Here is a 26,381-nt window from a genome sequence, read left to right as displayed (position 1 = left end):
TTTTTTTACACAAAAAGCCCTTGCCTACCATGACACTGTAGCCAGCCACTACCCCGCACTAGCAACAAGAGTGCTACCCTGTTCAGCACGTGGTTTCCATTTCATGGTTCCAGCATCCCGAAAATCCTCACTTCCTTGCCTCGTTTTTTGCCAGCCCAGTGCTGCAGAAAGAATTTGCCCGGTCCACCTTAAGACCGTACTTCGAACAACCTTAGGCCACACACGCGCACACACGCCGGAATGAGCCCGGGAAGGTTGCCAAGAAACAGGCTCCCGCCCCTCCGCCTGCCCCAGACAGCAAGCAGTAGCTTACCCGAGAGGCAAGCTGCGGTGTCTATCCATTTCAGGAGCTGCCCAATGCTGAGCTCCCCGCGGTAGTTGGTGTGGCAGGGCAGCACCAGCTGACTCATCTGGACCTCGGTGGCGTTTCGGTAACCCTCCATGGCGCGCCACTGCCGAAGCTCCACCGCCGGAGGTGCCGAGCTCGCTGCAGCCGCCGGACTCTGCATTGAAGGGAGAGAACAAAGCGCCGAGTCACTCCTAGTGCCGCCGCTGCCTCGGAGCAGTGGAGTCCTGCCCGCAAGTCTGCTCTTCTGACCCTGCCTGTGGCTCTGGCTGCTTTGTCGAGTCTCATTTCCCTCAGTTGGTGCATTTAAATAACAAACTATAAGCAACCTTTTGAAACCCCAGAGAACCCTTCCCCCCTCCCCCCGCCACACATTTAGATAACCCAGACTTCCTCCCCACCCCCGCCGATATCTCCAAAGAGCTCCAAATGGCATACAGAGAACCCTTCTCATTTTGCCTTCACAACAACTTTCTGGTAGTATCTGGCCCAGTTTTAGTCAGTCTTCTTAGACTGGAGTGCTAATAAACGTGATTTAGCCCTTGACACCTCCCAGTCAAAGCCACTTCCCGCTAAGACCCTCTATATAATTTTCCAAATAAAATATATAAGCCAAGTCTTCCCAACCCTCTTTCCCCCCAAACACCATGATTACAACCAGACACTGCCCAGTGCATCTACCAAAGGCCAAAACCAACACAAACTTCCAACTGGGAGTCTAAGTGTATCCAGGCATTCCTTCTGTCTGTGTAAGAAACACAAGAATATGCCAATTCTTCTCCCACAACATATGCATCCCCTTTGGAATCTCAAGAAAAGCAATGTATTAATTTCAAGCAGAGATTGAAATTGGCTAGTGTCTCTGCCTTCAGACATTAAACAAGTGGTTACTGGGGGCTGGCCTTTTCTGCGATGGCATCCCAGTTACAGAACTACCTATCCCTATTATGGTTTTATTATATCTTTTTTATACTGGATGTTCTATTCTTAATCTTCATTGTGAGCCGCCTAGGATGCTTTTGCAGTAGATAAGTGGGATAAAAATCTTGTAAATAAGTAGGATTTTATGGAAGGGGAAGAACTGTGTTCCTGGTTACTAAAGCTTGAGAGTCATGGAGTAAAAGGACAGGTCCTCTTGTGGATCAAAAACTGGCTGAGTAATAGGAAGCAGAGAGTGAGTATAAATGGGCAGTCTTCGCAGTCAAGGACGGTAAGCAGTGGGGTGCCGCAGGGCTCAGTACTGGGTCCCATGCTCTTTAACTTGTTCATAAATGATTTAGAGTTGGGAGTGAGCAGTGAAGTGGCCAAGTTTGCGGATGACACTAAATTGTTCAGGGTGGTGAGAACCAGAGAGGATTGTGAGGAACTCCAAAGGGATCTGTTGAGGCTGGGTGAGTGGGCGTCAACGTGGCAGATGTGGTTCAATGTGGCCAAGTGCAAAGTAATGCACATTGGGGCCAAGAATCCCAGCTACAAATACAAGTTGATGGGGTGTGAACTGGCAGAGACTGACCAAGAGAGAGATCTTGGGGACATGGTAGATAACTCACTGAAAATGTCAAGACAGTGTGCGTTTGCAATAAAAAAGGCCAATGCCATGCTGGGAATTATTAGGAAGGGAACTGAAAACAAATCAGCCAGTATCATAATGCCCCTGTATAAATCAATGGTGCGGTCTCATTTGGAGTACTGTGTGCAGTTCTGGTCGCCGCACCTCAAAAAGGATATTATAGCATTGGAGAAAATCCAGAAAAGGGCAACTATAATGATTAAAGGGCTGGAACACTTTCCCTATGAAGAAAGGTTGAAACGCTTGGGACTCTTTAGCTTGGGGAAACGTTGACTGCGGGGTGACATGATAGAGGTTTAAAAGATAATGCATGGGATGGAGAAAGTGGAGAAAGAAGTACTTTTCTCCCTTTTTCACAATACAAGAACTCGTGGGCATTCGATGAAATTGCTGAGCAGACAGGTTAAAACGTATAAAAGGAAGTACTTCTTCACCCAAAGGGTGATTAACTTGTGGAATTCACTGCCACAGGAGGTGGTGGCAGCCACAAGCATAGCCACCTTCAAGAGGGGGTTAAATAAAAATATGGAGCAGAGGTCCATCAGTGGCTATTAGCCACAGTGTGTGTGTGTGTGTGTGTGTATAAATTTTGGCCACTGTGTGACACAGAGTGTTGGACTGGATGGGCCATTGGCCTGATCTAACATGGCTTCTCTTATGTTCTTAATTAAGTCACAAACTATGTTCCTGGGATGTTTACACAACCACATTCCACAGCATCATCAAAATGGCAACCAATAAGCTATTGAGGGAGGGGGATCATCACAGTGGTGTTCCAAGGATTTAGAAAATAAGATTGCCAAGAAACAGCTGCATTCTTTGAGAGAAGATTTATGGACTACATGCTACAAATTTAACTCATGCATTTTTAATGCACAAAATACAGATTGTGTGGAAAGGCCTTAAAGATATTCTCAGCATCACTTAAGAGCACTCTGAGCAAATATCTGCCATGCTCAGATGAAAGAGAGGAGGGAAGAGAGAAAAATATTCCCCTTGCCACCTGCCCTGCTGCATTTCACTTGTCCAGAACTGGCAAGGCCTGTGAGAACTCCCAGCATTTCCTCTGAGCAAAACTCAAGGATGCTTCACATGCTACTTCCCTCCTCCCCCACATACTGATATTAACAGTGTTTGAAAAAAAGAACACACATAATGGGTTCCACAGATGATGTTGTTACTGATATACCTGACAAGTGGTAATTGGAACATTGCAGGATCAGTGTAAGCAGTATATAAAAATAGCAGTGGTAGGGGATGGTGGTAGATAACACTAAATGAAGTTTTGAGTTAAGAAATGCCCCTTTGTCTGAGATGACACTTGTCTATGCCAAAGACACCCATCTTCAACATAAGCCATTTCATTGTTGCTAAAATAGATTCCCCATTTACATAAGCTTCATCAGGAGAAACATGCAATTATTTGCTTAGCTGAAATGCAGAAAGTTAGGCTTTGTTCTCATGGATTGAGCCCTCTCATGGATTGCTGCCTTGATGTGGCGAGAGGGCTTGCACGGTTCAGTGAGGCTGTGGGCGTTGCCATGCAGGGCCACCCAAGATGGACAGGCCACAGCTGAGAACTCAAGACAAAATGCGGTCCACTGGAGAAGAAAATGGCAACCCACTCCAGTATCCTTGACAAGAAAACCCCATGGACAGTAACACAAGGCTAAAAGATATGGCGCTGGAAGATGAACCCCTCAGGTTAGAAGGTGCCCAATATGCTATTGGGGAAGAGCGGAAGGCAAGTCCAAGTAACCACAGAAAGAGTGAAGTGGCTGGGCCAAAGCCGAAAGGGCGCTCAGCTGTGGATGTGTCTGATGATGAAAGAACAGTCCAATGCTGCAAAGAACAATACAGCATTGGAACGTAGAATGTAAGATCTATGAATCAAGGTAAGCTGGATGCAGTCAAACAAGAGATGGCAAGACTGAACATTGACATCTTGAGAATCAGTGAACTAAAATGGACGGGAATAGGTGAATTTAACTCAGAGGATCACTACACATCTATTATTGTGGGCAAGAGTCCTGTAGAATAAATGGTATGGCCTTTATAGTTAACAAGAGAGTGAGGAAGGCAGTAATGTGATACAATCTCAAAAATGATAGAATGATCTCGGTCCGTATCCAAGGCAAACCATTCAATATCACAGTAATCCAAGTCTATGCCCCAACCACTGATGCAGAAGAGGCTGAAGTGGACCAGTTCTATGAAGATCTACAACACCTTCTAGAATTAACTCCAAAAAAGGATGCCCTCCTCATCATAGGGGACTGGAATAACTAAGTGGGAAGTCAAAAGGTAACCGGAACAACTGACAAGTTTGGCCTTGGAGAACAAAATGAAGCCAGTCAAAGGCTAATAGAGTTTTGTCAAGAGAACAAGCTGGTCATAGCGAACACCCTCTTCCAACAACCTAAAAGGTGACATGGACATCACCTGATGGGCAACACAGAAATCAGATTGATTATATACTCTGCAGTCAAAGATAGAGAAGCTCCTTACAGTCAGCAAAAACAAGACCTGGAGCTGACTGCGGCTCAGATCATGAGCTGCTCATTGCAAAATTCAGGCTTAAACTGAAGAAAACTGGGGAAGCCATTAGGCCATTCAGGTTTGACCTTGATCACATCCCTTATGAATATACAGTAGAGATGAAGAATAGGTTTAAGGAACTAGAGTTGCCTGAAGAACTATGGACGGAGGTTTGTGACATTGTACAGAAGGCAGCAATCAGCACCATCCCAAAGAAAAAGAAATGCAAGAAAGCAAAGTGGCTGTCTGATGAGGCTTTACAAATAGCTGAGGAAAGAAGGAAAGCGAAAGGCAAAGGTGAAAAAAAATTCACCCAACTGAATGCAGATTTTCAGAGAACAGCAAGGAGAGATAAGGAGGCCTTCCTGAAGGAACAATGCAAAGCAATAGAGGAAAATAACAGAATGGGAAGGACAAGAGATCTCTTCAAGAAAATTGGAGAAATCAAGGGAACGTTTCATGCAAAGATGGCCATGATAAAGGACAAAAACGGTAGGGACCTAACAGAAGCAGAAGAGATCAGGAAGAGGTGGCAAGAATACACAGAAGGATCTCAATGTCCTTGACAATCACAACAGTGAAATTGCTGACCTTGAGCCAGACATTCTGGAATGTGAAGTCAAATGGGCCTTAGAAAGCATTACTAACAACAAAGTGAGTGGAGATGATGGTATCCCAGTTGAACTATTCAAAGTCCTAAAAGACGATGCTGTTAAAGTGATGCACACATTATGTCAACAAATCTGGAAAACGCAACAGTGGCCACAGGATTGGAAAAGATCAGTTTATATTCCAATCCCAAAGAAGGGTAATGCCAAGGAATGTTCAAACTATTGCACCATTGCACTCATTTCACATACCAGCAAGGTCATGTTAAAGATCCTACAAGCTAGGCTTCAGCAGTATGTCAATCGGGAACTACCAGAAGTTCAAGCTGGGTTTCGGAGAGGTAGAGGAATTAGAGATCAAATTGCCAACATTCACTGGATTATGGAGAAAGCATGGGAGTATCAGAAAAACGTCTATTTCTGCTTCATTGACTATGCTAAAGCCTTTGATTGTGTGGATCACAACAAACTGTGGCATGTCCTTAAAGAGATGGGAGTATCAGACCACCTCACATGTCTCCTGAGAAATCTGTATAAGGGTCAAGAAGCAACTGTCAGAACAAGATATGGAACGACTGATTAGAATAGGAAAAAGAGTTTGACAATGATGTATATTGTCACCCTGCTTATTTAATTTATATGCAGAATACATCATGTGGAATGCTGGGCTGGATGAAGCACAAACTGGAATTAAGATTGCTGGGAAAAACATTAACAACCTCAGATATGCAGATGATACCACTCTAATGGCAGGAAGTGAGGAGGACCTAAAGAACCTCTTGTTGAGGGTGAAGGAAGAGAGCACAAAAGTAGGCTTGAAACTCAACATCAAAAAATTGAAGATCATGGCATCCAGCCCCATCACACCGTGGCAAATAGAAGGGGAAGACATGGAAGTAGTGACAGACTTCACATTTCTGGGATCCAAGATCACTGCAGATGGTGACTGTAGCCATGAAATTAAAAGACGTTTGTTCCTTGGGAGAACAGCTATGATGAACCTGGGCAGTAGAGACATCACCCTGCCAACAGAAGTCCGTATAGTCAAAGCAATGGTATTCCCAGTAGTAATGTATGGCTGTGAGAGCTGGACCATAAGGAAGGCCGAGCGCAGAAGAATAGATGCTTTTGAGCTGTGGTGCTGGAGAAGAATCTTGAGAGTCCCTTGGACTGCAAGAAGATCAAATCAGCCCGTCCTAAGGGAAATCAACCCTGACCGTTCCCTGGAAGGTCAGATGCTGAAGCTGAAGCTCAAATACGTTGCCCACCAAATGAGAAGGGAGCACTCACTGGAGAAGATCCTGATACTGGGAAAGACAGAAGGCAAAAGAAGAAGGGGACGGCAAAAGGTGAGATGGCTGGACAGCATTACTGATGTAACAAACACGAATTTGAGCAGACTTCGGAGGATGGTGGAAGACAGGAAGGCTGGCGTGACTTTGTCCATGTGGTCGCAAAGAGTCGGACTTGACTGTACGAATGAACAATAAGAAAAAAATTTGTTCAGAGGGTTAGGCAGTCAACCACCAATGAAGTTCAGTGACTCAGTCTCACAGACAAGCAAAACACAGTTTTAACTGGGATCTCTGAGATCTGGCTGGGAACCTTTCTTCTGCCATGAAGCTCACAGAGTGACTCTAAACAATAATTTAGACTAGGTTTCAAGCAGCCAAACCCTTTAATCAAGGATGAAGGTTTAAGTTGTGCAGATTTTTTTTAAAAAATTATTCCTGGTACCTAGGAATGAGATGGGCCAAAAATCTAAAGAGCGTAACATTTCAATGAACAAATTAATAAGCTTCCTCAATGGCAGATACCATCATCATCATGTATGTTCTTCTACACTAAATGATACAGTTTAGTTTGCAAATTCAGTAGAAGACTGTTTTTGTAGAATGTGAAAGTATTTTAATGCAATGATATGCATAGATACTGTGACATGTGACCTAACTGGATGACTCATCCGTTCCTCAGAATGGATCATACTAGCCTAAAACCGTTTTCCCTTTATCATCTGCAGTACGAAGGATTTCCATGAAGTCAAATTCATCCCTAGTATACAAGTCAAGTCATTTTTTGTTCCTGAGAACTGTTCTCGTTTCTCTATTAAACTCGTATGCATTAACCTCCCCCCACTTCGTATGCCAAAGCAATATCGGCTACAATCCTGTATAAAAGTTAGGCTATTCTCATCCCACTGAGAGTAAAGTATCCTAATGTTGCACTGGACTGCTAGCTTTGATTACTCCATTTAAGTTATTAATGAAAATAAATGCTAGATCACTTTGCTGTCATTCTTACATTTTCAGATTCAGAGCAAAGACTTCCCTTTTATAAAAGTATTGTTACACTAAAGATGAATAAGTCAGCAGATGCTAGTCTTAAATCTTGTTCCTGAACCTTCCTCTTCTTATCTTAGCAATAGCTGTCTCACACACAGACACTGCAAGTTCTTTGTTGTGGCAGTTTGGAATTATTCTTCCAGCATAATAATGGAAAGACTGGGGGTGGGGGAGTCTCCATTGAAAACATTTCCATCTTTCTTGAGCCCTCTTTTCTGGCAGCCTTAAAAAAAAGTTTTCTCAGTACTTCCGGGAGTGCACTGTTTCCATAGCTACTGAAATAAAAGATTCCAGAACCATTTGCAACTGGGATTAGCAAAAATACTGCAATGTATTTCCCAAGTTCAATAAATCTCACCATCATGCAGCAAAATCAGTTCCAGCTTCTTTCATAGTCACTGATTGCAGTGTGAAAGCCAAGGTGCTTTAGCTCCTAATTAACCAAACAGACATACCACAAAAATTCCACAGTTCTGAATGGTATGCCTGTTCTGAGTGAATGTAGCTGGTAGCCTTTTAATTCAAACCCACTGTCCAATTTTAAGTCAATGTCTCTATCTTTGGATAAGTGAGATTTATATTTAACTGTAGTTTTTGGCCACTGAAAGATAGAAACCACCTAAAACCTCTGATGACATGCAAGCAACATGTCTGTGCCACTTCATGCCTAAGCATTTTGCTGCATTTCATCCACACAGAAATAGGTAAGACGCAATTCTTTCTCTGCACAAGACTCTGGGGAGGTTAAACTGTGCTAACAATTTTTTAAAAGTTTTTCTACATTTCTTCCAAAGTCAAGAACTAAAAGTGGATCCAGATGTGAGATACAAGACAACTAAAATATTTACCAAATGGCACTTGTGTAACTAGAAGGCAAATGACTGCAGATAAACTCAGCATTATCACTCTTCAATAGCCACTTAGAAATATTGGGAATCAGAGAAATTGGAACTCTGGGCTCAGATATGTAGCTGGAGACAGGGCCAGCTCTAGACTGTCTGGCACCTTGGGCAAGCTAACTTCTGCCCCCCCCCCCCCACACACACACACTGATAACATCACTGAGTCACATGGGGGATGCCCAATTCAGCACCGTTAGAAGGCTGGCACTCTAGGCAATTGCCTAGTTTGCTTAGTAGCAGGGCCAGCCCTGGCTGGAGACAACAGAGAAACCACTGCCTGGTAGCACTGGTGCTATTTGGTGACCTTGTAAACAAGGACAGGGAGGATTTGAAGGGGGTGATTTTTTGTAAATATTTCCAACGGTGTTGAAAAACATCCTACTTTTGCAGGATGTTTTTCTTTGCTCCACAAGACTACCATAAATAATCCAGTATAAGTAAACACTGTTCTCACTATGAATTAAATTTGTTTCCTCTCAGAGGTGGCCAACAGTAGCTCTCCAGATGTTTTTTTGCCTACAACTCCCATCAGCCCCAGCCATTGGCCATGCTGGCTGGGGCTGATGGGAGTTGTAGGCTAAACAACATCTGGAGAGCTACCATTGGCCACCCCTGTTCTAAGTGATATCAGCATACAGCCAAATTCACCTGGTTATGTGAAACTATTCCATTCGCTAAGGGCTTTCTGGGTAACTGGGAATGACCGTGCAGTTGATCCAGCAGGCACAGCCCTCATTCTTGTTGATATATAATGAAATCTGATTGGCTATTTAGCATCATTATATCATCTTATTGTACATCACCTAAAGCCCAGCATTGGCCGGGATGAGGCAATTCACTAATTCACTAAATAATAATAATAATAATATCATTATGATCTTTAACTGGCTGGAATTGCCCATGCAGCTATGAGAAGGAAATTTCAGCAATTAAGCAGCAACAGACAGGTAAACAATGGCAGTAAATAGGCTACAAATGTGATTCCATTATTTTTGCATTCCCTCTAAAATAAGAGAACATTTAATGCAATCCTACATTAAAACAATGGCTACATGCCTGTCCTGATCTTCTGAGGATAAAGATTAAGAGGTTCAGTTAGGAGCATAGCTCCTACACACAAGAAATAAATATTTGGTAAGCATTTTTGACCATAATCCTCCTAATGATGGTTTGACTTTACCTGCATAGTAGCTATTCAGACAGTCTGATGTTCCATTACAAACCCTTTCTCTGTAGAAGATTAGTATTTAATTGGGGGGAAGTAGAAATGGCAGCAGAATTATTTATTACTAGGAGTAAAGTCCATTGAGAAGAAAAATACAATGGGCTCTAGAAAGAGGCTCTGGGTGAGTGTGCCCCCCACGCTAGCTGTCTTCCCATCCACCCAAATGAAGGCATTCACTCCCCACCCCACCTCAAGGGGAGCTGATCCCTGCCATCTGGAAAGCAGTTGTAATTCTGAGTGATCTCCAGTCCTCACCTGGAGATTGGCAGCAGCAGTTTCTTTGGAGGAAATAACTGATTTGAAGGGTGGAGCCTATGGCATTGTACCTGTCTGAGGTCCCACCCCTCCTCAAACCCAACCCTCTCCAGGTTCCACCCCTCAAATCTCCACAAATTTCCCAACCTGGAGTTGGCAACTGCTAAGACACACTGACTGAACTCCAGACAACAGATCTCTCTCACGCTGGAGAAAATAACTGCTTTGGAGTGTAGATTTTATGGCATTATGTTCAGCTTAGGGCTGTCCCTTTACTGCCTAGCAGCGGCCTCTGGCTAGCAGTTTCCCTAGCGGCCCAATTCTTGTCTGTCCTGGGGCAGTGCTGAGGGGAGAAGGGAGGGAGTGACAAGAAAGAGACAGCCGCCATGGCCTCTGAGGAAACACTTCACGAGGCTGCAGTAGAGCGGCAGCCCTTTCTGAGGCCAGTTGATGGAGAGGACACAGAAAAGCATGTGAGATGTGTCTGTCTCTGAGGTAAGACTGTTTGGGTGGTTTGTTCACTGTTCCCAGGCCTGCAGTAGGCAGGGGACAGGAGAGTCAGCCAATGGGAACCCAGAGGTGGTGACTGACGTACTATGGGCCAATGGTTTGTTGAGTGTACCCATCAGTCAATGTGAGTGCTCCATTCGGCCACCAACATTAGGGAATTATTATCTATGATACCTAACGAATAGCTGAAAACATCAGTTGCTGCTTCTTTTTAAATCTTTTACCTACTTTTCATATCATATTTTCTAGGACCAAACTGGGCAACCATCATTCATACATAACAAACTAGTACAACCAAATGGAGATGAAATCATTAAATAACATCAAAGATTGAAAAACTGGTCTTCCGAAGCTTGACATTTGCAAGGCACATTTTCTCCAAAACTGGCAACAGTCAGGACATGGAGCAAAGGCCAATAGCTGCCCACTTCCTTTGCAAGCAGATTCGCTCCCTGCTCTTCTCCAATAATCCATACATCATATGAGAGCCACTGCAGTGCTAGGAGTGAAGAATCTTGAAGTTGCTGAGAAACAAATAAGTTACAACTTGGTAAACCACAGCAAGCTTCTGTGACTTTAATCTGAAGGGAAAGGGAAATTGCAACAAATGCAGACAATGAAACAAATGCAGATCAAAGGTGATTTAGACCAAACAGAAGTTTTAAGGCTGTACTTTAGCCCAAACTGTTTGAAGTCAGTTTATTTGGGTTGTGTTAACTTTCTTTGTTGTTTTTTGTTTTGCATTGTGCAAATGAAATCCTTCTCCATTTTTGTTATTTCTCCCCTTCCCTTCTTACTCTGCTTTCCCCAACTTCTTGTTTAAGAGAGCCCTGTCATCCCCAGATTGCTCAAATGTAAAAGGACTGGGTTTTATGCATGCCAGTTCTTAAGACAGCCAGGCTGCATATTTGACCAGATTATTATTATTTGGGGGGGGGGGGGGGGTTTGACAGACAGAAGTCGACCTGTCAGACTCTGCCTTAGATCTCGAAGTAACAGGTGGTAGCAGCTACCCCATCTCTGCTTTCTCCTGCTCTTCCTGGAAGGCCTGTGAAAGTGTTCTCTTTCATTCATCTAGCTTCAGTTGTATGAAGAGATAAGTGCATGTGTGTCATGTGACAAAGAAGTATTTTGCTAAAACTTTATGAAGCCACAATAGGAAGAAAAAATTGAGACCCACTTACGGACTTTTCACATTTAAAAGGTGTTATCCCAAGACACAAGCATATGCAACTCAGCAAGGAAAACAAATCATTAAAAACATCTGCCCTTGTTCAGAGGACTGTAAGAAACTACCAAAGTAAACCACTGTTTTCTTTGTTGGTACAGAGAAAAGCACATTGTTCAGAAGGCAATACCAACCCAGAAATCACATGAGCATAAAGCTAGACAAAAAGGTTTTCCAATAATCAGGTATTTTGCATATAATAAAGGCTAGAAAACAAGGAAACTTGAAAAGCACAGTAATTCAAAGGGAACTAAACTAGATTCATTATCTTGTAGCTCCTGAATGCTCACAGGTATGCTTCCTGGAACTAGATTAGATACAGGGAGTGGCTCAGTGGTTTAGGTAACCAGCAGTATAAAGGGCATGAAAATGTAAATGTGGCCTAGATTCTCCAATTGGAACAGAATGCTGCAAAAGTGAGTTCACATACAAGCCTTGAAGTCTTCAATTTGAGACATTTCAACCTTGAAGAAGTTTAGAAAAAGGGACTCTGACTGACAAACACTGTCTACACTCAGGGTTGAATGGAAGCTATTTTTGGTGCTCCTTTGCTCTCCTTAACATGTCTAGTGAAAATGCTAACCAAATGGAAGATGATGATTCAGTACAAAGTTCTCTTTGTTTCTGAATAAAAATTACATTGCATGCTTCTCATTGTATAGAGTTCTATAAACTTGGGTTTTTCTGAAGTGAAAGGTGTTATAGAAAAAGTTCTGTCCTACCTTTTAAATATAGACCATATACCATATGTCATGGGGAAAAGAAGTACAGACCTGACTAAGTAGCAAACATTAGGAAGACTATGGCACTATCCCTAGATCAGCCCTCAAGTTTTCTCTCTCTCTCGGCTTGGCTTCGCGAACGAAGATTTAAGAAGGGTGCAATAGTCCACGTCTGCTGCAGGCTCGCTGGTGGCTGACAAGACCAATGCGGGACAGGCAGGTCCGGCCACAGTGGCTGCAGGGAAAAGTCTGATTTAGGGTTGGTGCTGTAGCAGTGCGATTCTTCCTCAATCTCCTTTTGTCCTCAAGACCAGCTATGCGTGCGTTCTCAAAAGAAGAGACAGCCTGGTGGATGGCGTGCCTCCATGCTTTGCGATCTGAGGCTAGGTCAGACCACTGGTGATGGTTGATGCGACAGGTGCCAAGGGATTTCTTCAAGGAGTCCTTGTACCTCTTCTTTGGTGCCCCTCTATTTCGATGGCCGGTGGAGAGTTCGCCATACAGGGCAATCTTGGGAAGGCGGTGGTTTTCCATCCTAGAAATATGCCCTGCCCAGCGCAGCTGCGTCTTCAACAGCAGTGCCTCGATGCTGGTAACCTCCGCCCGCTTGAGAACTTCAGTGTTGGTCACAAAGTCACTCCAGTGGATGTTGAGGATGGTGCGAAGGCAGCGCTGATGAAAGCGCTCAAGGAGTCGCAGGTGATGATGGTATAAAACCCACGATTCGGAGCCGTAGATGAGGGTTGTCATCACAACCGCTTTGTAAACATTGATCTTTGTGCCTTTTTTCAGATGCTTGTTGCTCCACACTCTTTTGTGCAGTCGGCCAAAGGCACGGTTTACCTTTGCCAGCCTGTTGTCGATCTCCTTGTCGATCTTAGCATCTGAGGAGATGATGCACCCCAGGTAGCTGAACTGCTGGACTGTCTTCAGAACTGATTCACCCACAGTGATGCAGGGAGGGTGATAATCTTCCTGGGGTGCAGGCTGGTGGAGAACTTCTGTCTTCTTCAGACTAACTTCTAGGCCGAATAGCTTGGCAGCCTCTGCAAAGCAGGACGTCATATGCTGCAGAGCTGATACCGAGTGGGAGACGAGTGCAGCATCATCAGCAAACAGTAGCTCTCGGATGAGTTTTTTCCATTGTCTTGGAGTGGGCCTTTAGTCGCCTCAGGTTGAACAGGCTGCCATCGGTGCGATAGTGGATGTAGACACCATCGTCATCATCTAGATCTACTGCGGCTCTTTGAAGCATCATGCTAAAGAAGATCGTAAAGAGAGTTGGCGCGAGAACGCAACCTTGCTTTACACCTGTGCCTATTGGGAAGGGCTCCGAGAGGTCGTTATTTAACATCTACATGCGCCCCCTTGCCCAGATTGCCCGGAGTTTTGGACTGGGTTGTCATCAATATGCGGATGACACCCAGCTTTATCTGCTAATGGATGGCCGGCCTGACTGCGTCCCAGTGAATTTAGACCAGGCACTGCAGGCCGTGGCAACCTGGGCTTAGGCTGAGTGGGTTGAAGCTGAACCCGACGAAGACAGAGGTCCTTTGCGTGGGGCGCGGCGCTCTGGGAAGGGAAATACCTCTCCCGGTTTTTGACAGTGCGCCGCTGAAAGCGGCGGGCCGGGTCAGGAGCCTGGGAGTCCTACTGGAGCCTTCACTATCAATGGAGGCCCAGGTAGCGGCCACTGCCAAGTCGGCATTTTTCCACCTGAAGCGGGCAAGGCAGTTGGCTCCTTTCCTGGAGCGCCGGGACCTGGCAACAGTGATCCATGCGACAGTCACCTCAAGACTAGATTACTGCAATGCCCTCTACATGGTGCTGCCTTTGTGTCGAACCCGGAAGCTGCAGCTAGTGCAGAACGCAGCGGCCAGGCTGTTATTAGGACTCCCGAAATGGGAGCATATACAGCCGGGGCTGCGTGAACTGCACTGGCTGCCAGTTACATACCGGGTCCGATACAAAGTGCTGGTTATCACCTTTAAAGCCCTATATGGCCGAGGACCTGCCTACCTGAGGGACCGTCTCTCCCCATATGAGCCCCAGAGAGCACTGAGGTCAGCAGGGAAGAACATGCTGACTATCCCTGGGCCAAAGGAGGCAAAATTACAGAGTACCCGGGCATGGGCCTTCTCTGTTATAGCCCCGTGCCTTTGGAATCAACTCCCGGAGGAGGTACGGGCCCTGCGGAATTTGGACCAATTCCGCAGGGCCTGTAAGACCACTCTTTTCAAGCAGGCCTTTGTAGACCATTGATAGGATGGCTGTTTAATCCACCAACGATTTTATCTAGTGACCCCTGGCATAATATAAATATACAGAATAACATCAAGAAGATCACCGCCGTCTAAATTATGGAACGACCCAGACAACTGGAACTGGTTTTAGATTGTTGTTTTTAAACTACTGTATAATTTAATTGTTGTTTTAATTTACCTTATATTGTATAATTTTATTGAACTGTTGTTAGCCGCCCTGAGCCTGCCTAGGCGGGGAGGGCGGGATATAAATAAATTTTATTATTATTATTATTATTATTATTATTATTATTATTGCAGTGTCTGACTTGGCCTCACTGGTCTTCGTGTAGCTGGAGAAGGGTTGGGGCATACACACTGAAGAGTGTTGCATGCTGCTTGTTTTGAAGTGGGAGGCGCATGGACATGATGTGATCTGAGTGACCTGTTGGCAGGTTTTCGAGTTTGGAGGCAATGGAGTTCCTGACCATGAAGCCAACGCCAGAAAGGCGGCTCTCAGCCTTTGACTTACCTGACCAGTAGAGGGTATAGCCAGCACCGTGTTCTTGAAGACTACCTTCCTCAGGGAAACGGACCTCACTGAGAGCTGCTATGTCAATATTCAACCTGAGAAGTTCGTGGGCAACTAGAGCAGAGCGTCGTTCAGGGCGACCACTGTCTACTGTGTCAAGCATGGTTCTGATGTTCCAACACGCAAGCTTTAGTCTTTGCACACTTTGTGAGGCAGGTGCATGCCTTTTCTTTGTTGTTATTTTTTGACCGCAAGTAAGGCATGGCCATTGTGGTGCATGTCCTGGTTGCATCTAGACTAGATTACTGCAATGAGTTCTTCGCAGGGCTGCACCTGAAAAGTGTTCTGAGTTTCAACTGGTACAGAATTCTACAGCCAGGATGTTGACTGGAGTAGGCCACAGGGTTCATATCACTTGTCTTGACTCATCTACACTGGCTTCCAAGCACCACTTCCAAGCTGGACTTGACCTTCAAAACTCTAAATGATTTGGGATCTACATACCTGAAGGACTGCCTAATCTCTTATGAACCAGTTCAACTGTTATGGTCATCTTCAGAGGCCCTGTTTCATGTGCCCCCACCTTCTAAAATTAGGTGGGAGGCAACCCAGAAGAGGGCCTTCTTGGTTATAGCACCAAAGCTCTGGAACTCTCTTCCCAGGTAAATTTGTCTGCCCCCTTCTGCTGCTGTCTTCCACCAGTGGATAAAGACTTTTTTGTATATAGAAAACTGTGTTGTAAAACTTTTAAAAGTTGTTTTAATGTGGTACATTCCAAAGAGGGGTTTATTTTAATGGTTTTATGATGTATTTACCATGGATGTTTTAAACTGTTAACCACCTTGGTGGCCCTTGTAAGAGCAGAAAGGCAGCGTTTGCATCATCATCATGATAATAATTTAATATATTGTGCAATAGGCTGTTTATTTATACTCTCTACCCACTACTTTATCACTTTAAAATAGTATAATGCCCTGAACAGATATTAAGTTTAGAATCATTACTCCCTCATGTCGAGAAGGCTACCTGAAACCCTGCTTGGAATGGAAACAAGTTGGCTTTTTGAGTTCTTGTAATTTTGGGGGGAAACTTATCAATGATGCAAAACATGAGAAGTTGGTAAAATCCTCAGCTTGGCCATTGGATCTCCCGCACTCACTGCAGCCCTGTGTGATGCATCATTACCTCACAATATATCTCGATTGCTTCCTTTTATATTACACCCCAACCTTTCTTTTTTAGATAAACCAGAAAAATATGTTAAAAATGGAAAAAAGGGGGCTTTTCAGAATGAAAGACTTTTATGTAAATGGAAACCCCTTACTGTAATACAACTAAAAGAAAAACTGCAAGGAGCTTCAACAAATTGGATTCTTCTTCATCAATTACACTGTTTAATTGTAAATCCTACAGTAAGGGTAACTATGACCAGAAGGATGATGACATTTGAACAAATCCTAATGCAACATATGAATAGTGCAAAGGGAATGATCTCTAAAATATACTCTAATTTGATCAAAATCAGGGCTTTTATGTAGAAAAAAGCCAGCAGGAACTCATTTGCATATTGGGCCACATCCCCTGGTGTCACCAGAAGTGACGTCACCCGTTCAGTAGATTACTTTCTGCATAGTGACACAGACCTGTACAGTGCCATCAGCTGCATTTCATGGATGTGTGTTCTCACACAGCCTAATGAGAGACTTTGTTTCACCCACACACACATGGTCAGAGAGAGAGAGCCATGTGCAGTGAAGCTGGCAGCAGCAGGCCAAGCTTCTCCCAGGAGGGGGCACTCATGGCCGGCTCCACATTTCTAGCTCTCTTTGCAAGCCCACTGGAGGCAGCAGAGAGGATGGAGTGTACAGTCTGGGAACACATGGATGCCTAGTGCCTTCCCTCTGCCCAATACTGTTTTTTGAGCCAGAGCCCTGGCCAAGCCAGACAGAACTGTGTTCCTGCTAAAAAAAGCCCTGATCAAAATAAATACAAATACATATCAAATAGTCTGAAAATGATATTGGGATAAAAATAGAACAAAATGTATCGAATGAGTCAGGGGTGGCAAATGGTAGCTCTCCAAATGTTTTTTGCCTGTAACTCCCATCTGGGGCTGATGGGAATTGTAGGCAAAAACATCTGGAGAGTTACCGTTGGCCACCCTTGGAATAAGTTAAGGCAACCTATATTGATAGTTCTTAGGGAGAACACTCTGAAACTATTACATTGATGGTATAGTACCCCAGTATACCTTGCAAGAATAAGTAATACAAATAATAAAAATGTTGGCAAAACTGTAATCAGCAAGGTGATTATATTCACATGTGGTGGCCATGCCCTATAGAGTTACAGTTTTAGGAGAAAATATTTTCAGAAATGGGGAATATCACTCATCAAATTATTTATGCCTCACCAGCACTGGCTCTGTTAACAATATCGAGGAACAAAATGAAAAAGTGACATCTAAAGGATTAATAGTATCCACAGAATTTTTAACATTACATGTTGGTATCTTGAGCTATGGCAAATAGCCATGGCAGAAAAATTGACATATCAATTTAGAGTAATCAAACGTAAAGCCAAAATGTCAGACTTTTTTAAAATGCTGCATGATTTTCTTATATACAAATCAAAGAGGCACCCAACATTTATCCAAGTCCTTCCTCAAATTACTGGGGGGGGGGGGGATTAAGTATGAAGTACATAAAGAATAATCCATAGGAAAATAATTTTTGAGACCATCAATATTTTCTCTCTCTCTCAGCTATACCTATAAGATGAATTTCCAAAAGATGCTGAATATTAAGCCCTGAATATTAAGTCAATATTTTGATTCAACAATATTTCTTTGTATGCGATGCATTTTTCTTCTTGCTTCTTGGTAATTTAGAAAGTTACTTTCTATGTTTTGCTTTTGTCTTGTTTGCAGAGTGGTGGTTATTCCTGTCCCCCCTCCTTTTTTGTATCTCATCTAAAATTAATAAAATATTTATTTAAAAAAGAGAGAAAAGTTGATGGATGTAAACAAGATGCAATTTAATAAGGATAAGTGCCAAGTTCTACATCTGGGTAACAAAAATGAACAACACACATACTGGATGGGGGATATACTTCTGGGTAGCAGTGTGTATGAACAAGATCTTGGATTACAGGTGCATCGTAAATTAAATATGAACACCCAATCCAGTGTGATGCAGTGACAAAAAAGGCAATCTTGGGGTATATCAACAGAGGCATAACATCCAAATCGCAAGATGTCATTGTCCTGTTGTACACTGCATTGGTCAGGCCACACCTAGGTTATTGTGTGCAGTTCTGGAGGCCTCACTTTAAGAAGGATGTGGACAGAATGGAGTAGGTACAGAGGAGAGAGACGAGGATGATCAGGGGCCTGGAAACCAAGCCCTATGAGAAAAGGCTGAGAGACCTGGGACTGTTCAGTCTGGAGAAGAGAAGGCTGAGGGGGACATGATTGCTCTCTTTAAGTATTTGAAGGGCTGTCACTTAGAAGAGGGCAGGGAGCTGTTCCTGTTGGCAGTAGAGGATAGGATTTGCAATAATGGGTTTAAATTAAGGTGGGAAGGTACCATCTGAATACCAGGAAAAACTTTTTTACAGTAAGAGTTGTTCAACAGTGGAATCAGCTACCAAGGGAAGTGATGTGCTCCCCCTCACTGGCAGTTTTCAAGCAGCGGCTGGATGAACACTTGTTGGGCCTAGGCTGGGCTGATCCTGCATTGAACGGGGGGGGGGGGGGTGTTGGGCTAGATGGCCCCTTCCAACTCTGATTCTATGAGAGGTGCAAAAATGCTAATTTCCCTTGCCTGAGAGGTTTTGATCAGTCTGAAGAAGATAGGCTTTTGTTTACTTGGCCTTCAGGAAAGGAAAGCTAATGACATTAATAAATGACTATTCAATATAAACAATAAGAGAGAGAAAAAGTGACAAGCTGTTAACTAGACAAGCTGTATAATTAAGGCCACGCTGGCAGTGAAGGTTGATTATAACCCACCTCCCCTCCCGAGAACAAGGAATCTGAAGCTACAGCAAAATGTCTCAGTTCTGGAAATTTGGCTTTAAAATGAAGAACATTTAACATAATGAAGACAGAAACTTGAAATCACCTTTGTTGTCATATTAAATTGCCCTCTCTTTAATGTATTTTGCTACATAAAAAGGAATTAAAGGACAGGTTCTAATTGCTCCAGTTCCCTACAAGAAATTCCTTTTTAAGAGAAGCTGTCAGGCAGGATCTCTGCCATTAAGCATTACTTTCCCCTAAAGTTAACAAATCCTGGATGGAGAATGAGATTGTGTCTTAACGTGAGTTTGATTAGCAAGGAAAAGAAGTCTTTGATAGTCAGTGCATTGAAATCTGGTCCAGCCAAGCTGGAGACAGAGAGTTTTGAAGTCACTGCATGTCTCTGCAGAGAAGACATTAAAAACCAGCGGACAAAATTCTATAGAACACTCAGCAGGGAAGAATTTTGCATTTGTAACAGGAATTAGACACTGTATTGGGGATCTCTCTTAATTTCAAACATTTACAGGATCAGGACAGCAGACTCTGAACATGCCGGGTGGCAACTTAATATTCATGGTGTAACATTCATAAAAAGTAACAGCACATCTGTATCACTGCAGAGAATGGATATTTATGCACAGCCCACCCACCACCCCAGTATCGTTGTGAACGGCAGTGGGCTTATTTTACTCACAGCTAATTTTTACTATTTTCCCCTGCCTAGCAAAGGTAGCATGCAGATGTTTGCATCTTAGTGGAGGGGGAGAAAAGAGAAGGAAAATGAGAATACAAAATGCCAAACCAACTGTTGGGCTTGAAATTCCCATACACAAAATCATGCAAGCCAAGAAATCCCAAAGACCTGATTCATTCAAACAAGTAGCCACATGACAGCTGCTTATAAAGAGGAAGGAGGATACAGTAGTGTGCTGAACACCTATGCAAATCTGCATGGCAAGTAACTACACAAAATGTGCTATGTTCAGCGCGTGTTACATGGTTGCTTTGGATGTAGTCATTATACAGCAGATTGATTGAATGTGTCAGACCTAGAGGTTATACCAAGTGGCCCCAATTAAGAAACACTCAATTTGCACTTTTTGTGCATTTTTTCTGGAATTATGTGATGATAAAGCAACTCTGGAGTAAAATAGTATAGTATAGCCGATCTCAGAAGCTAAGCAGGGTCAGTACTTGGATGGGAGACCACCAAGGAAGACCTTGCAGAGGAAAGCAATGGCAAACCACCACCTCTGCTTAATTGCTTGCCCTGAGCCCATCAGGGGAGGCAGGATAAAAATGTAATATATGTATATTACATTTAATATATATATATTACATTTATTATATATAAAAATAAAACCCTATGAGGTTGCCATAACTTAGCTGAGACTTGACAGCACTTTACATACCTACACAGAAGACAGTTCTGAGCTAACAACAAGCTATCAAATCCCAGCCAAATGCACTAAATTATTCAGAAAATACAACCAAAGAACTGATCAGGAAAATTCTGTCACAAGATCTATTTTTATTCTGCTGACTGGAAACATTCCCTGCCAGTTTCATGATCTTCTGAACCTCTCTACTTAATTCCAGAGTCAGGAAGGTCCTTTCTAAACCATACAATCATATTCTAGAATAATGAATAATAAAATTAAGCAGGTAGCTCCTGGGATGGAAGAAATGCTCCCACATGCCAGATGAAGCCTACAACAAGCTATAACTTGCCCAGCTGTTTAAGGCATTTTTTTTTTAGCTGCAATCCTTGATGTTAGACTAGGAAGAGAAGTTCCTAAAACCGTTAGAGGGTTTTTCTGTTTGAAATTCAACTTCTATATCTCAAACAGTTCAATGGATCATTGAATCAAATGAGATTAGAGAGCCTTTTTGTATAAAAATGAAATCATAACTTTATTACTACAGGGATGGAGGAACTGGGATGGAGAACAACAAAGCACTAAGAACTACATCTTATTACTAAGAAACATGAGGATACTTCCTCCTTCTCCTCGACCTCCGGCTGCCTAGACAAAGAAGTCACCTGACTAACTGACCAATTAACACAGATAAACAAAGTATTTTCCCAGGCTATCTCTTCATTGGCAGGGAACCAAGTTCCTCTTCCTAGGTCAGGCAGATAATATAGAAACAGGTAAACAGTATTAACCCTATAATGACTGGAACTTAGAACATTGCAAATTCCAACAAAAACAACAGAATGGCCCTGTTCAGACGCACAGTATAATCAGATGTCGCTGCTGTTTCCTTCCAGATTTAAAGTGGTTGATCAGACAGCAACATTTATTTTATTTATATTATATTTTATTTTATTTATATCCCGTCCTCTCCGCCGAAGCAGGCTCAGGGCGGCTCACAACATAAAATCCCACAAACAATTACATTAATAAGTATTAAAATTATACATTCAGTAATAAAATAGATATGCTATACTATTTTATTTTATTTATCTGCCTCCTGGTATTAACTCGTGTTGCCCCCCCCCCAATCCTTCTTGAAACTGGATTACTTTGTTACCTGCTCCTTTGTGGTGTTTTTTGAGTTCTCCGGTTTCACCTCGTAGTTTTCTGTCTGGATAGTTCTGCTGCAATATTAACCAACTTCCAGATGTCTGAAGGCTGTCCCAGAGCAAAAGGAGCCTCAGACATCTGGTTTACGGTCACCATTTTTTTTTACTACTTAATGATATGCACATAACCGCATAATGTTTTACCCTATGCGCATGTGCGCATGATGAATGTGCATAGTGCACACATGCGCATAATAGTGGAGGGGGGAAAAGAACTGCATGGTGCCATCGTGTGGACGGCAGAAGACAGTTTCACCACAGAGTGATTCGAATTGCAGCATGGCAGTCTGTTCGATAATATCTGGAACAAAGATATTCGGAACAGAACCGGGTCAGTTTAACACGGACTCAACACACTGTATGAACAGGGCCGATGTAGTGAACTGGGGGGGCTTTAGTTACCCTCCCTTACATGTCTGGGTTTTTTCACATAAAAAACAGTCACCCTTCACCATAAATGTGAATGAACAGACACACATGACTGATCCAACAGGCAGAGATGTTCCTCCCCCCTTCCACCTTCATAGGTGTTCACAAAGCTTCCCCTTACCCCACCTCCCAATTTCAAAGCAGCACCATTCACAACAGACTGATATGAGTCATGTGTGGTTGGGTTGGTGTTTTTTTTTAAATTCCCAGATTACGACATAATCTATTCCTTCTGCATGTCAGACCCAGAGTCAAGGAAAAGACAGTTGAAGTTCAAGATCTTTATTCCAGCTTCATGGGCATACACACATGTTGTCAGAACTGACCTCTCTGTCAGTTCCCCCAACTTATAAACCTTTGTTCTGACCGTTATAATTCAAGCCAAAGTGTGCCAAGCAAAGCGGGGGTTTTGTGTGGGGTTTTTGCTAAACTCTCATCACTGCAGGTGCCCACTATCAGTTCATGGTTCGCATCTCCTCCAGCTCTTTGACCTTGGTTACCTAGCAACTAGCCAATTCCCAGACATGCCATCTTCCCTCCAGATAAGCAACAAGTTACAGTTATATCAAAGGCATAGCAAACGCATCATAGCATTGAAGCACAGCATAACATTGTACAACTGAATACACATGACAAGAGGAACAAGATGGAGTGACTCTTGACACTGCACATTAGATGTGCATTTGTGCCTCATATTGTCCACAGAGCAGACATTGTATCTTTTTATTATATTATTATTATTAGGTAAAGCATATTAAAGTACCAGTAGAAAAGCAAGGGAAGACACAAGAACAGTTGAACAGACTTGACCCATGTTCAGGAATCACAACTGCAAAGTACAACTTCAACTCAGGACTTGTCACCCCACATTTTTCTACAGTATAATACAAGAAACACTCACAATTTTTTTTATAGCAGAATACAATGAAGAGTTTAGCTCTATCTCCTATCTAAGTCCTATTCAGGATCACACTTAGATACCTGTAGTTATAAACTCCCAAGGAGCATTCCAGCACAGCCTGCCTTTGATTCCCTTGACTCAAATCTGTGCACAGAATGCTGGGAAGCAGACAGCCATTGCCACTCGGTTACTGTTAACAATTAACCTAACTACCACATTTGTGTCACTTGCACCCAAACCATACTAATTACAACTGCAATGCACATGCAGTTGGGATAAGAACTGTATTGCCCAAAGTGCAAAATATAACACATGCTAAGAAATACAGCAGCACTATCACAACAACAGAGTATGACCTGAAGTACATACATCCTTTTACTAAATACTGTAACTGGTTTTTATTTATTGTAATGTTACTGTGATATTATTGTGATTTAATTTTTACTATGATATACTCAGCTCTGAGCCCCCATGGGGGAATGGGTGGAAAATAATAATGATAATAATAATAATACAATGTCTGCTCTGGGGACAATATGAGGCACAAATGCACATCTACTGTGCAGAAGAGCACCAAAAACTAATGTTCATTTTCAGCCAATCAACACCAAATCCTGGGGTCTCATGGTAGTCAACCTCAGGGCCAAACACCACAAGGATGCAGCACCATTTCAGAGCTTGTTTTTTAACTTTTCAAAATGCTGTAGGGGTCTGATCTTGCTGAGGACTGTAGTACATGGATATGTAGTTCTTGTTTTCAAGAGCCAAACGGGGGGGCAGAAGCCCCTCATCACCTTGCACTGCAGCATTGAGCTAAAATTGAGCTGCATCCCCATGATGGACTCAATAACATGGTACTGTCTGGTTTGGGCCGGCCCTCAGAGCACCAAACCACAAGGTTTTGCCATAATATTTAAAAAGGCAGACAGGACAGCACAGTACAAGTCACACAGACCTGCTGAAACCTACTACCTTTTCCCTAGTTGCAGACTGCTAGTTTGTAGAACACTGGTTACAAAGTAAACAGCAGTTGTACTTCAAGGAATGAACTGATTATTTTCTGGTTTTGTTTTGTTTGTTTTGACATTGTGAGCCACTTTCAAGTCCACTCTAGTGATGAAATGCACGTTAAACATGTATACTCAGAACTGCATAAAGGACAGAATCTCTTCTTCAGTAACTTGCTGAGCAGTCTCGTTTAGGCATGTATGCACCTTGCTTAGGTACATGGGAACGAACGTACATGCTACACTTAGCATGCTTTCTTACTTAACATATTTCATTACAGCTGTCAGCTCTGTGATTCTTAAAGGAACTTTTGAGCTCCTCCTCCAGGCACAATTTAACCAACATTCACCAGCAAAGTTAAATTTTCCCCTGAAAGACCGTTCGTTTTTTAATAAGGTTGGAGTATCTCAATGTTTAGAGCCTAGAGACTCTATAGAAGCAACACAACTGGCTGTTATGTGCTCCATTTCAAAAAATGAGCTTACATATTATGGCCACGCAAGTTATCATTAGATATAAAAATTATTGTCCAGCTTCTGAGAGATATTATCATACAACATCCTTATTTTCATGTTACTAGAATTATGTGCTCTTCTCTATCTTGCTTTCTTTTATTCAGAATTTAGTTCTTTTGCCATCTTAGAAGAGAAGGACCTATTGAGGATAATAGAAATATAGGGAACACCACAGCTACATAATTGAGAGCCAGGACCGGTGCTAGGCTTTCTGGCGCCCTAAGGAAATCATCCACTAGCATGCCCTCATTATTAAAAATATAGGGAAATTGAAGAGCGCCAAACTTGAAACTTTTCACATTTTTAATTTACTGATTTTTAATTTTTTTCAAAATAAAGTGATGTTATAAAAAAAATGTGAGAATAAGTGCTTGCCGGCCATGTCAGAAAGCAGGGTGGCAGGATAGGATGAGGTGGGAGGCCATGTCACACATCGGGGAGAGGGGGGTGGCTTGGTTTTGTTGAGAGCAGCTTGGTGATGGGAGAGGACAAGGTGACAGTGGTCAGGAGCCAGAGTCATGTTCAGGGAGGGAGCGCCCAGTGGTGTCCCCTAGGCCAGGTGGCGCCCTAGGCAACTGCCTACTTTGCCTACTCCCACGCACCGGCCCTGTTGAGAGCAACAGGGAGCTGTCTCCAGTAACAAACCCTCCAAGAAAACAACTGAAATAAAAGCTAAAGAAGTTGATTAACTTAAAAATCTTTTAAAACCAGCTTCGAGTCCTGTCTCTTGTGAAAAGCAGTGCCAGTTTCATATTTGCAGTGAAATGAGACAAGTGCATCTGCAGCTGAAAACACCAATACGAAAACTCTGGCACTGGCAGCTCTGCTAGTTTACATGGACATATCACCCATCTCAAAAAGCAACAGAGAGAGAGAACCTCCTCTGTACCAACATAATCGGTATTCCAGAATTAATACAAAAGACAAGCCAATACCGCTTCATAACCTCAGGGGTTTCATGGCCAGGGGAACAATATCAAATAAGGAACCAACCCAGCATTGTTAAACTTCAGCAGTATAGCTTTGGAGTGTCAGAAACTGCACAGAAAGAGACTAAATTATTAACGTACATTCTAGAAACATTAACAAGGTGGGAAGACATTTTTAGAGTATTTGGCTATTGAAACTAACCAAGTGTCTGTCCTCATTAAAACCTTCCATCTTAGCTGTCAAAATTTTGAAAAACGATTGACTGATGCAGCCTTTAAGGTCACCATGGCAACAAGATACATTACCTAGGTGATGGTGCTCTTATATAGTCACCACTTGGATGACCTAGTTCCAGCCAAAAAAAATGTTTGCATTATATTTTGAATACAAGTCTTCAAGCTGAATATTTTTCTCCTGCTGCCATCTTAGTCTTCTGTATAGTCAAAGAGATACAGAAAAGCAGGATTTATTCAATGCAGAGACAGGATTAAAATGAGAAGAGGTGAGCAGAATAAACGCTTGCCTGATAACCTCAGCCACTGTCACAAATCAAATTTGATTTGCTGTAATTCATAGGAAATATTCTGTACATTTACATGTATCCAACAAATGACAACTAATTTTAGGTTCCTTAAGGGCATTAACATCATCAAATTACCACTGAATTACTCCAAATTTTCCAGGAACTATTTGTCATTTTCCTGTTTTGTAACCAAATATGACAAACATCACGTGGAAGACAGTCAAACAGTTACTTTAACAAAGAACAGAAGTCACACACACACAACATGCAAGTGCATGGTGGAGACCTTTACAAGGGTGCTCCAGCTTGAAATGTGCATGGAGAGAAGTTTCTTTTCAACGGTGCATGATTTTTAAAAAGCTGTTAGTCTTTCACCCCTGTGACTCCAACAACAGTTCCTTCTGATTTCCTCCTAAGAATAATTGCAACACCACCATTTC

At 42.8% G+C, this 26,381-nt stretch overlaps 1 protein-coding gene across 1 annotated transcript in view; it reads right to left on the bottom strand.

The window, feature by feature from the left end:
- ACOT11 (acyl-CoA thioesterase 11) overlaps window positions 1–26,381 on the bottom strand; it is a 273,640-nt gene that overhangs the window by 89,948 nt on the left and 157,311 nt on the right. Inside the window, exon 3 of the mRNA XM_060231869.1 lies at window positions 314–503. Coding sequence (XP_060087852.1) covers window positions 314–503 — 190 coding nt within the window. The remainder of the gene's footprint in view (window positions 1–313; window positions 504–26,381) is intronic.

Source organism: Heteronotia binoei, chromosome 2, assembly GCF_032191835.1.
Source record: "Heteronotia binoei isolate CCM8104 ecotype False Entrance Well chromosome 2, APGP_CSIRO_Hbin_v1, whole genome shotgun sequence".
NCBI classification, from domain to species: domain Eukaryota; kingdom Metazoa; phylum Chordata; class Lepidosauria; order Squamata; family Gekkonidae; genus Heteronotia; species Heteronotia binoei.
The sequence above is the reverse complement of the archived record's forward strand: the minus strand, read 5'-3'. Positions and strand labels throughout refer to the sequence as shown.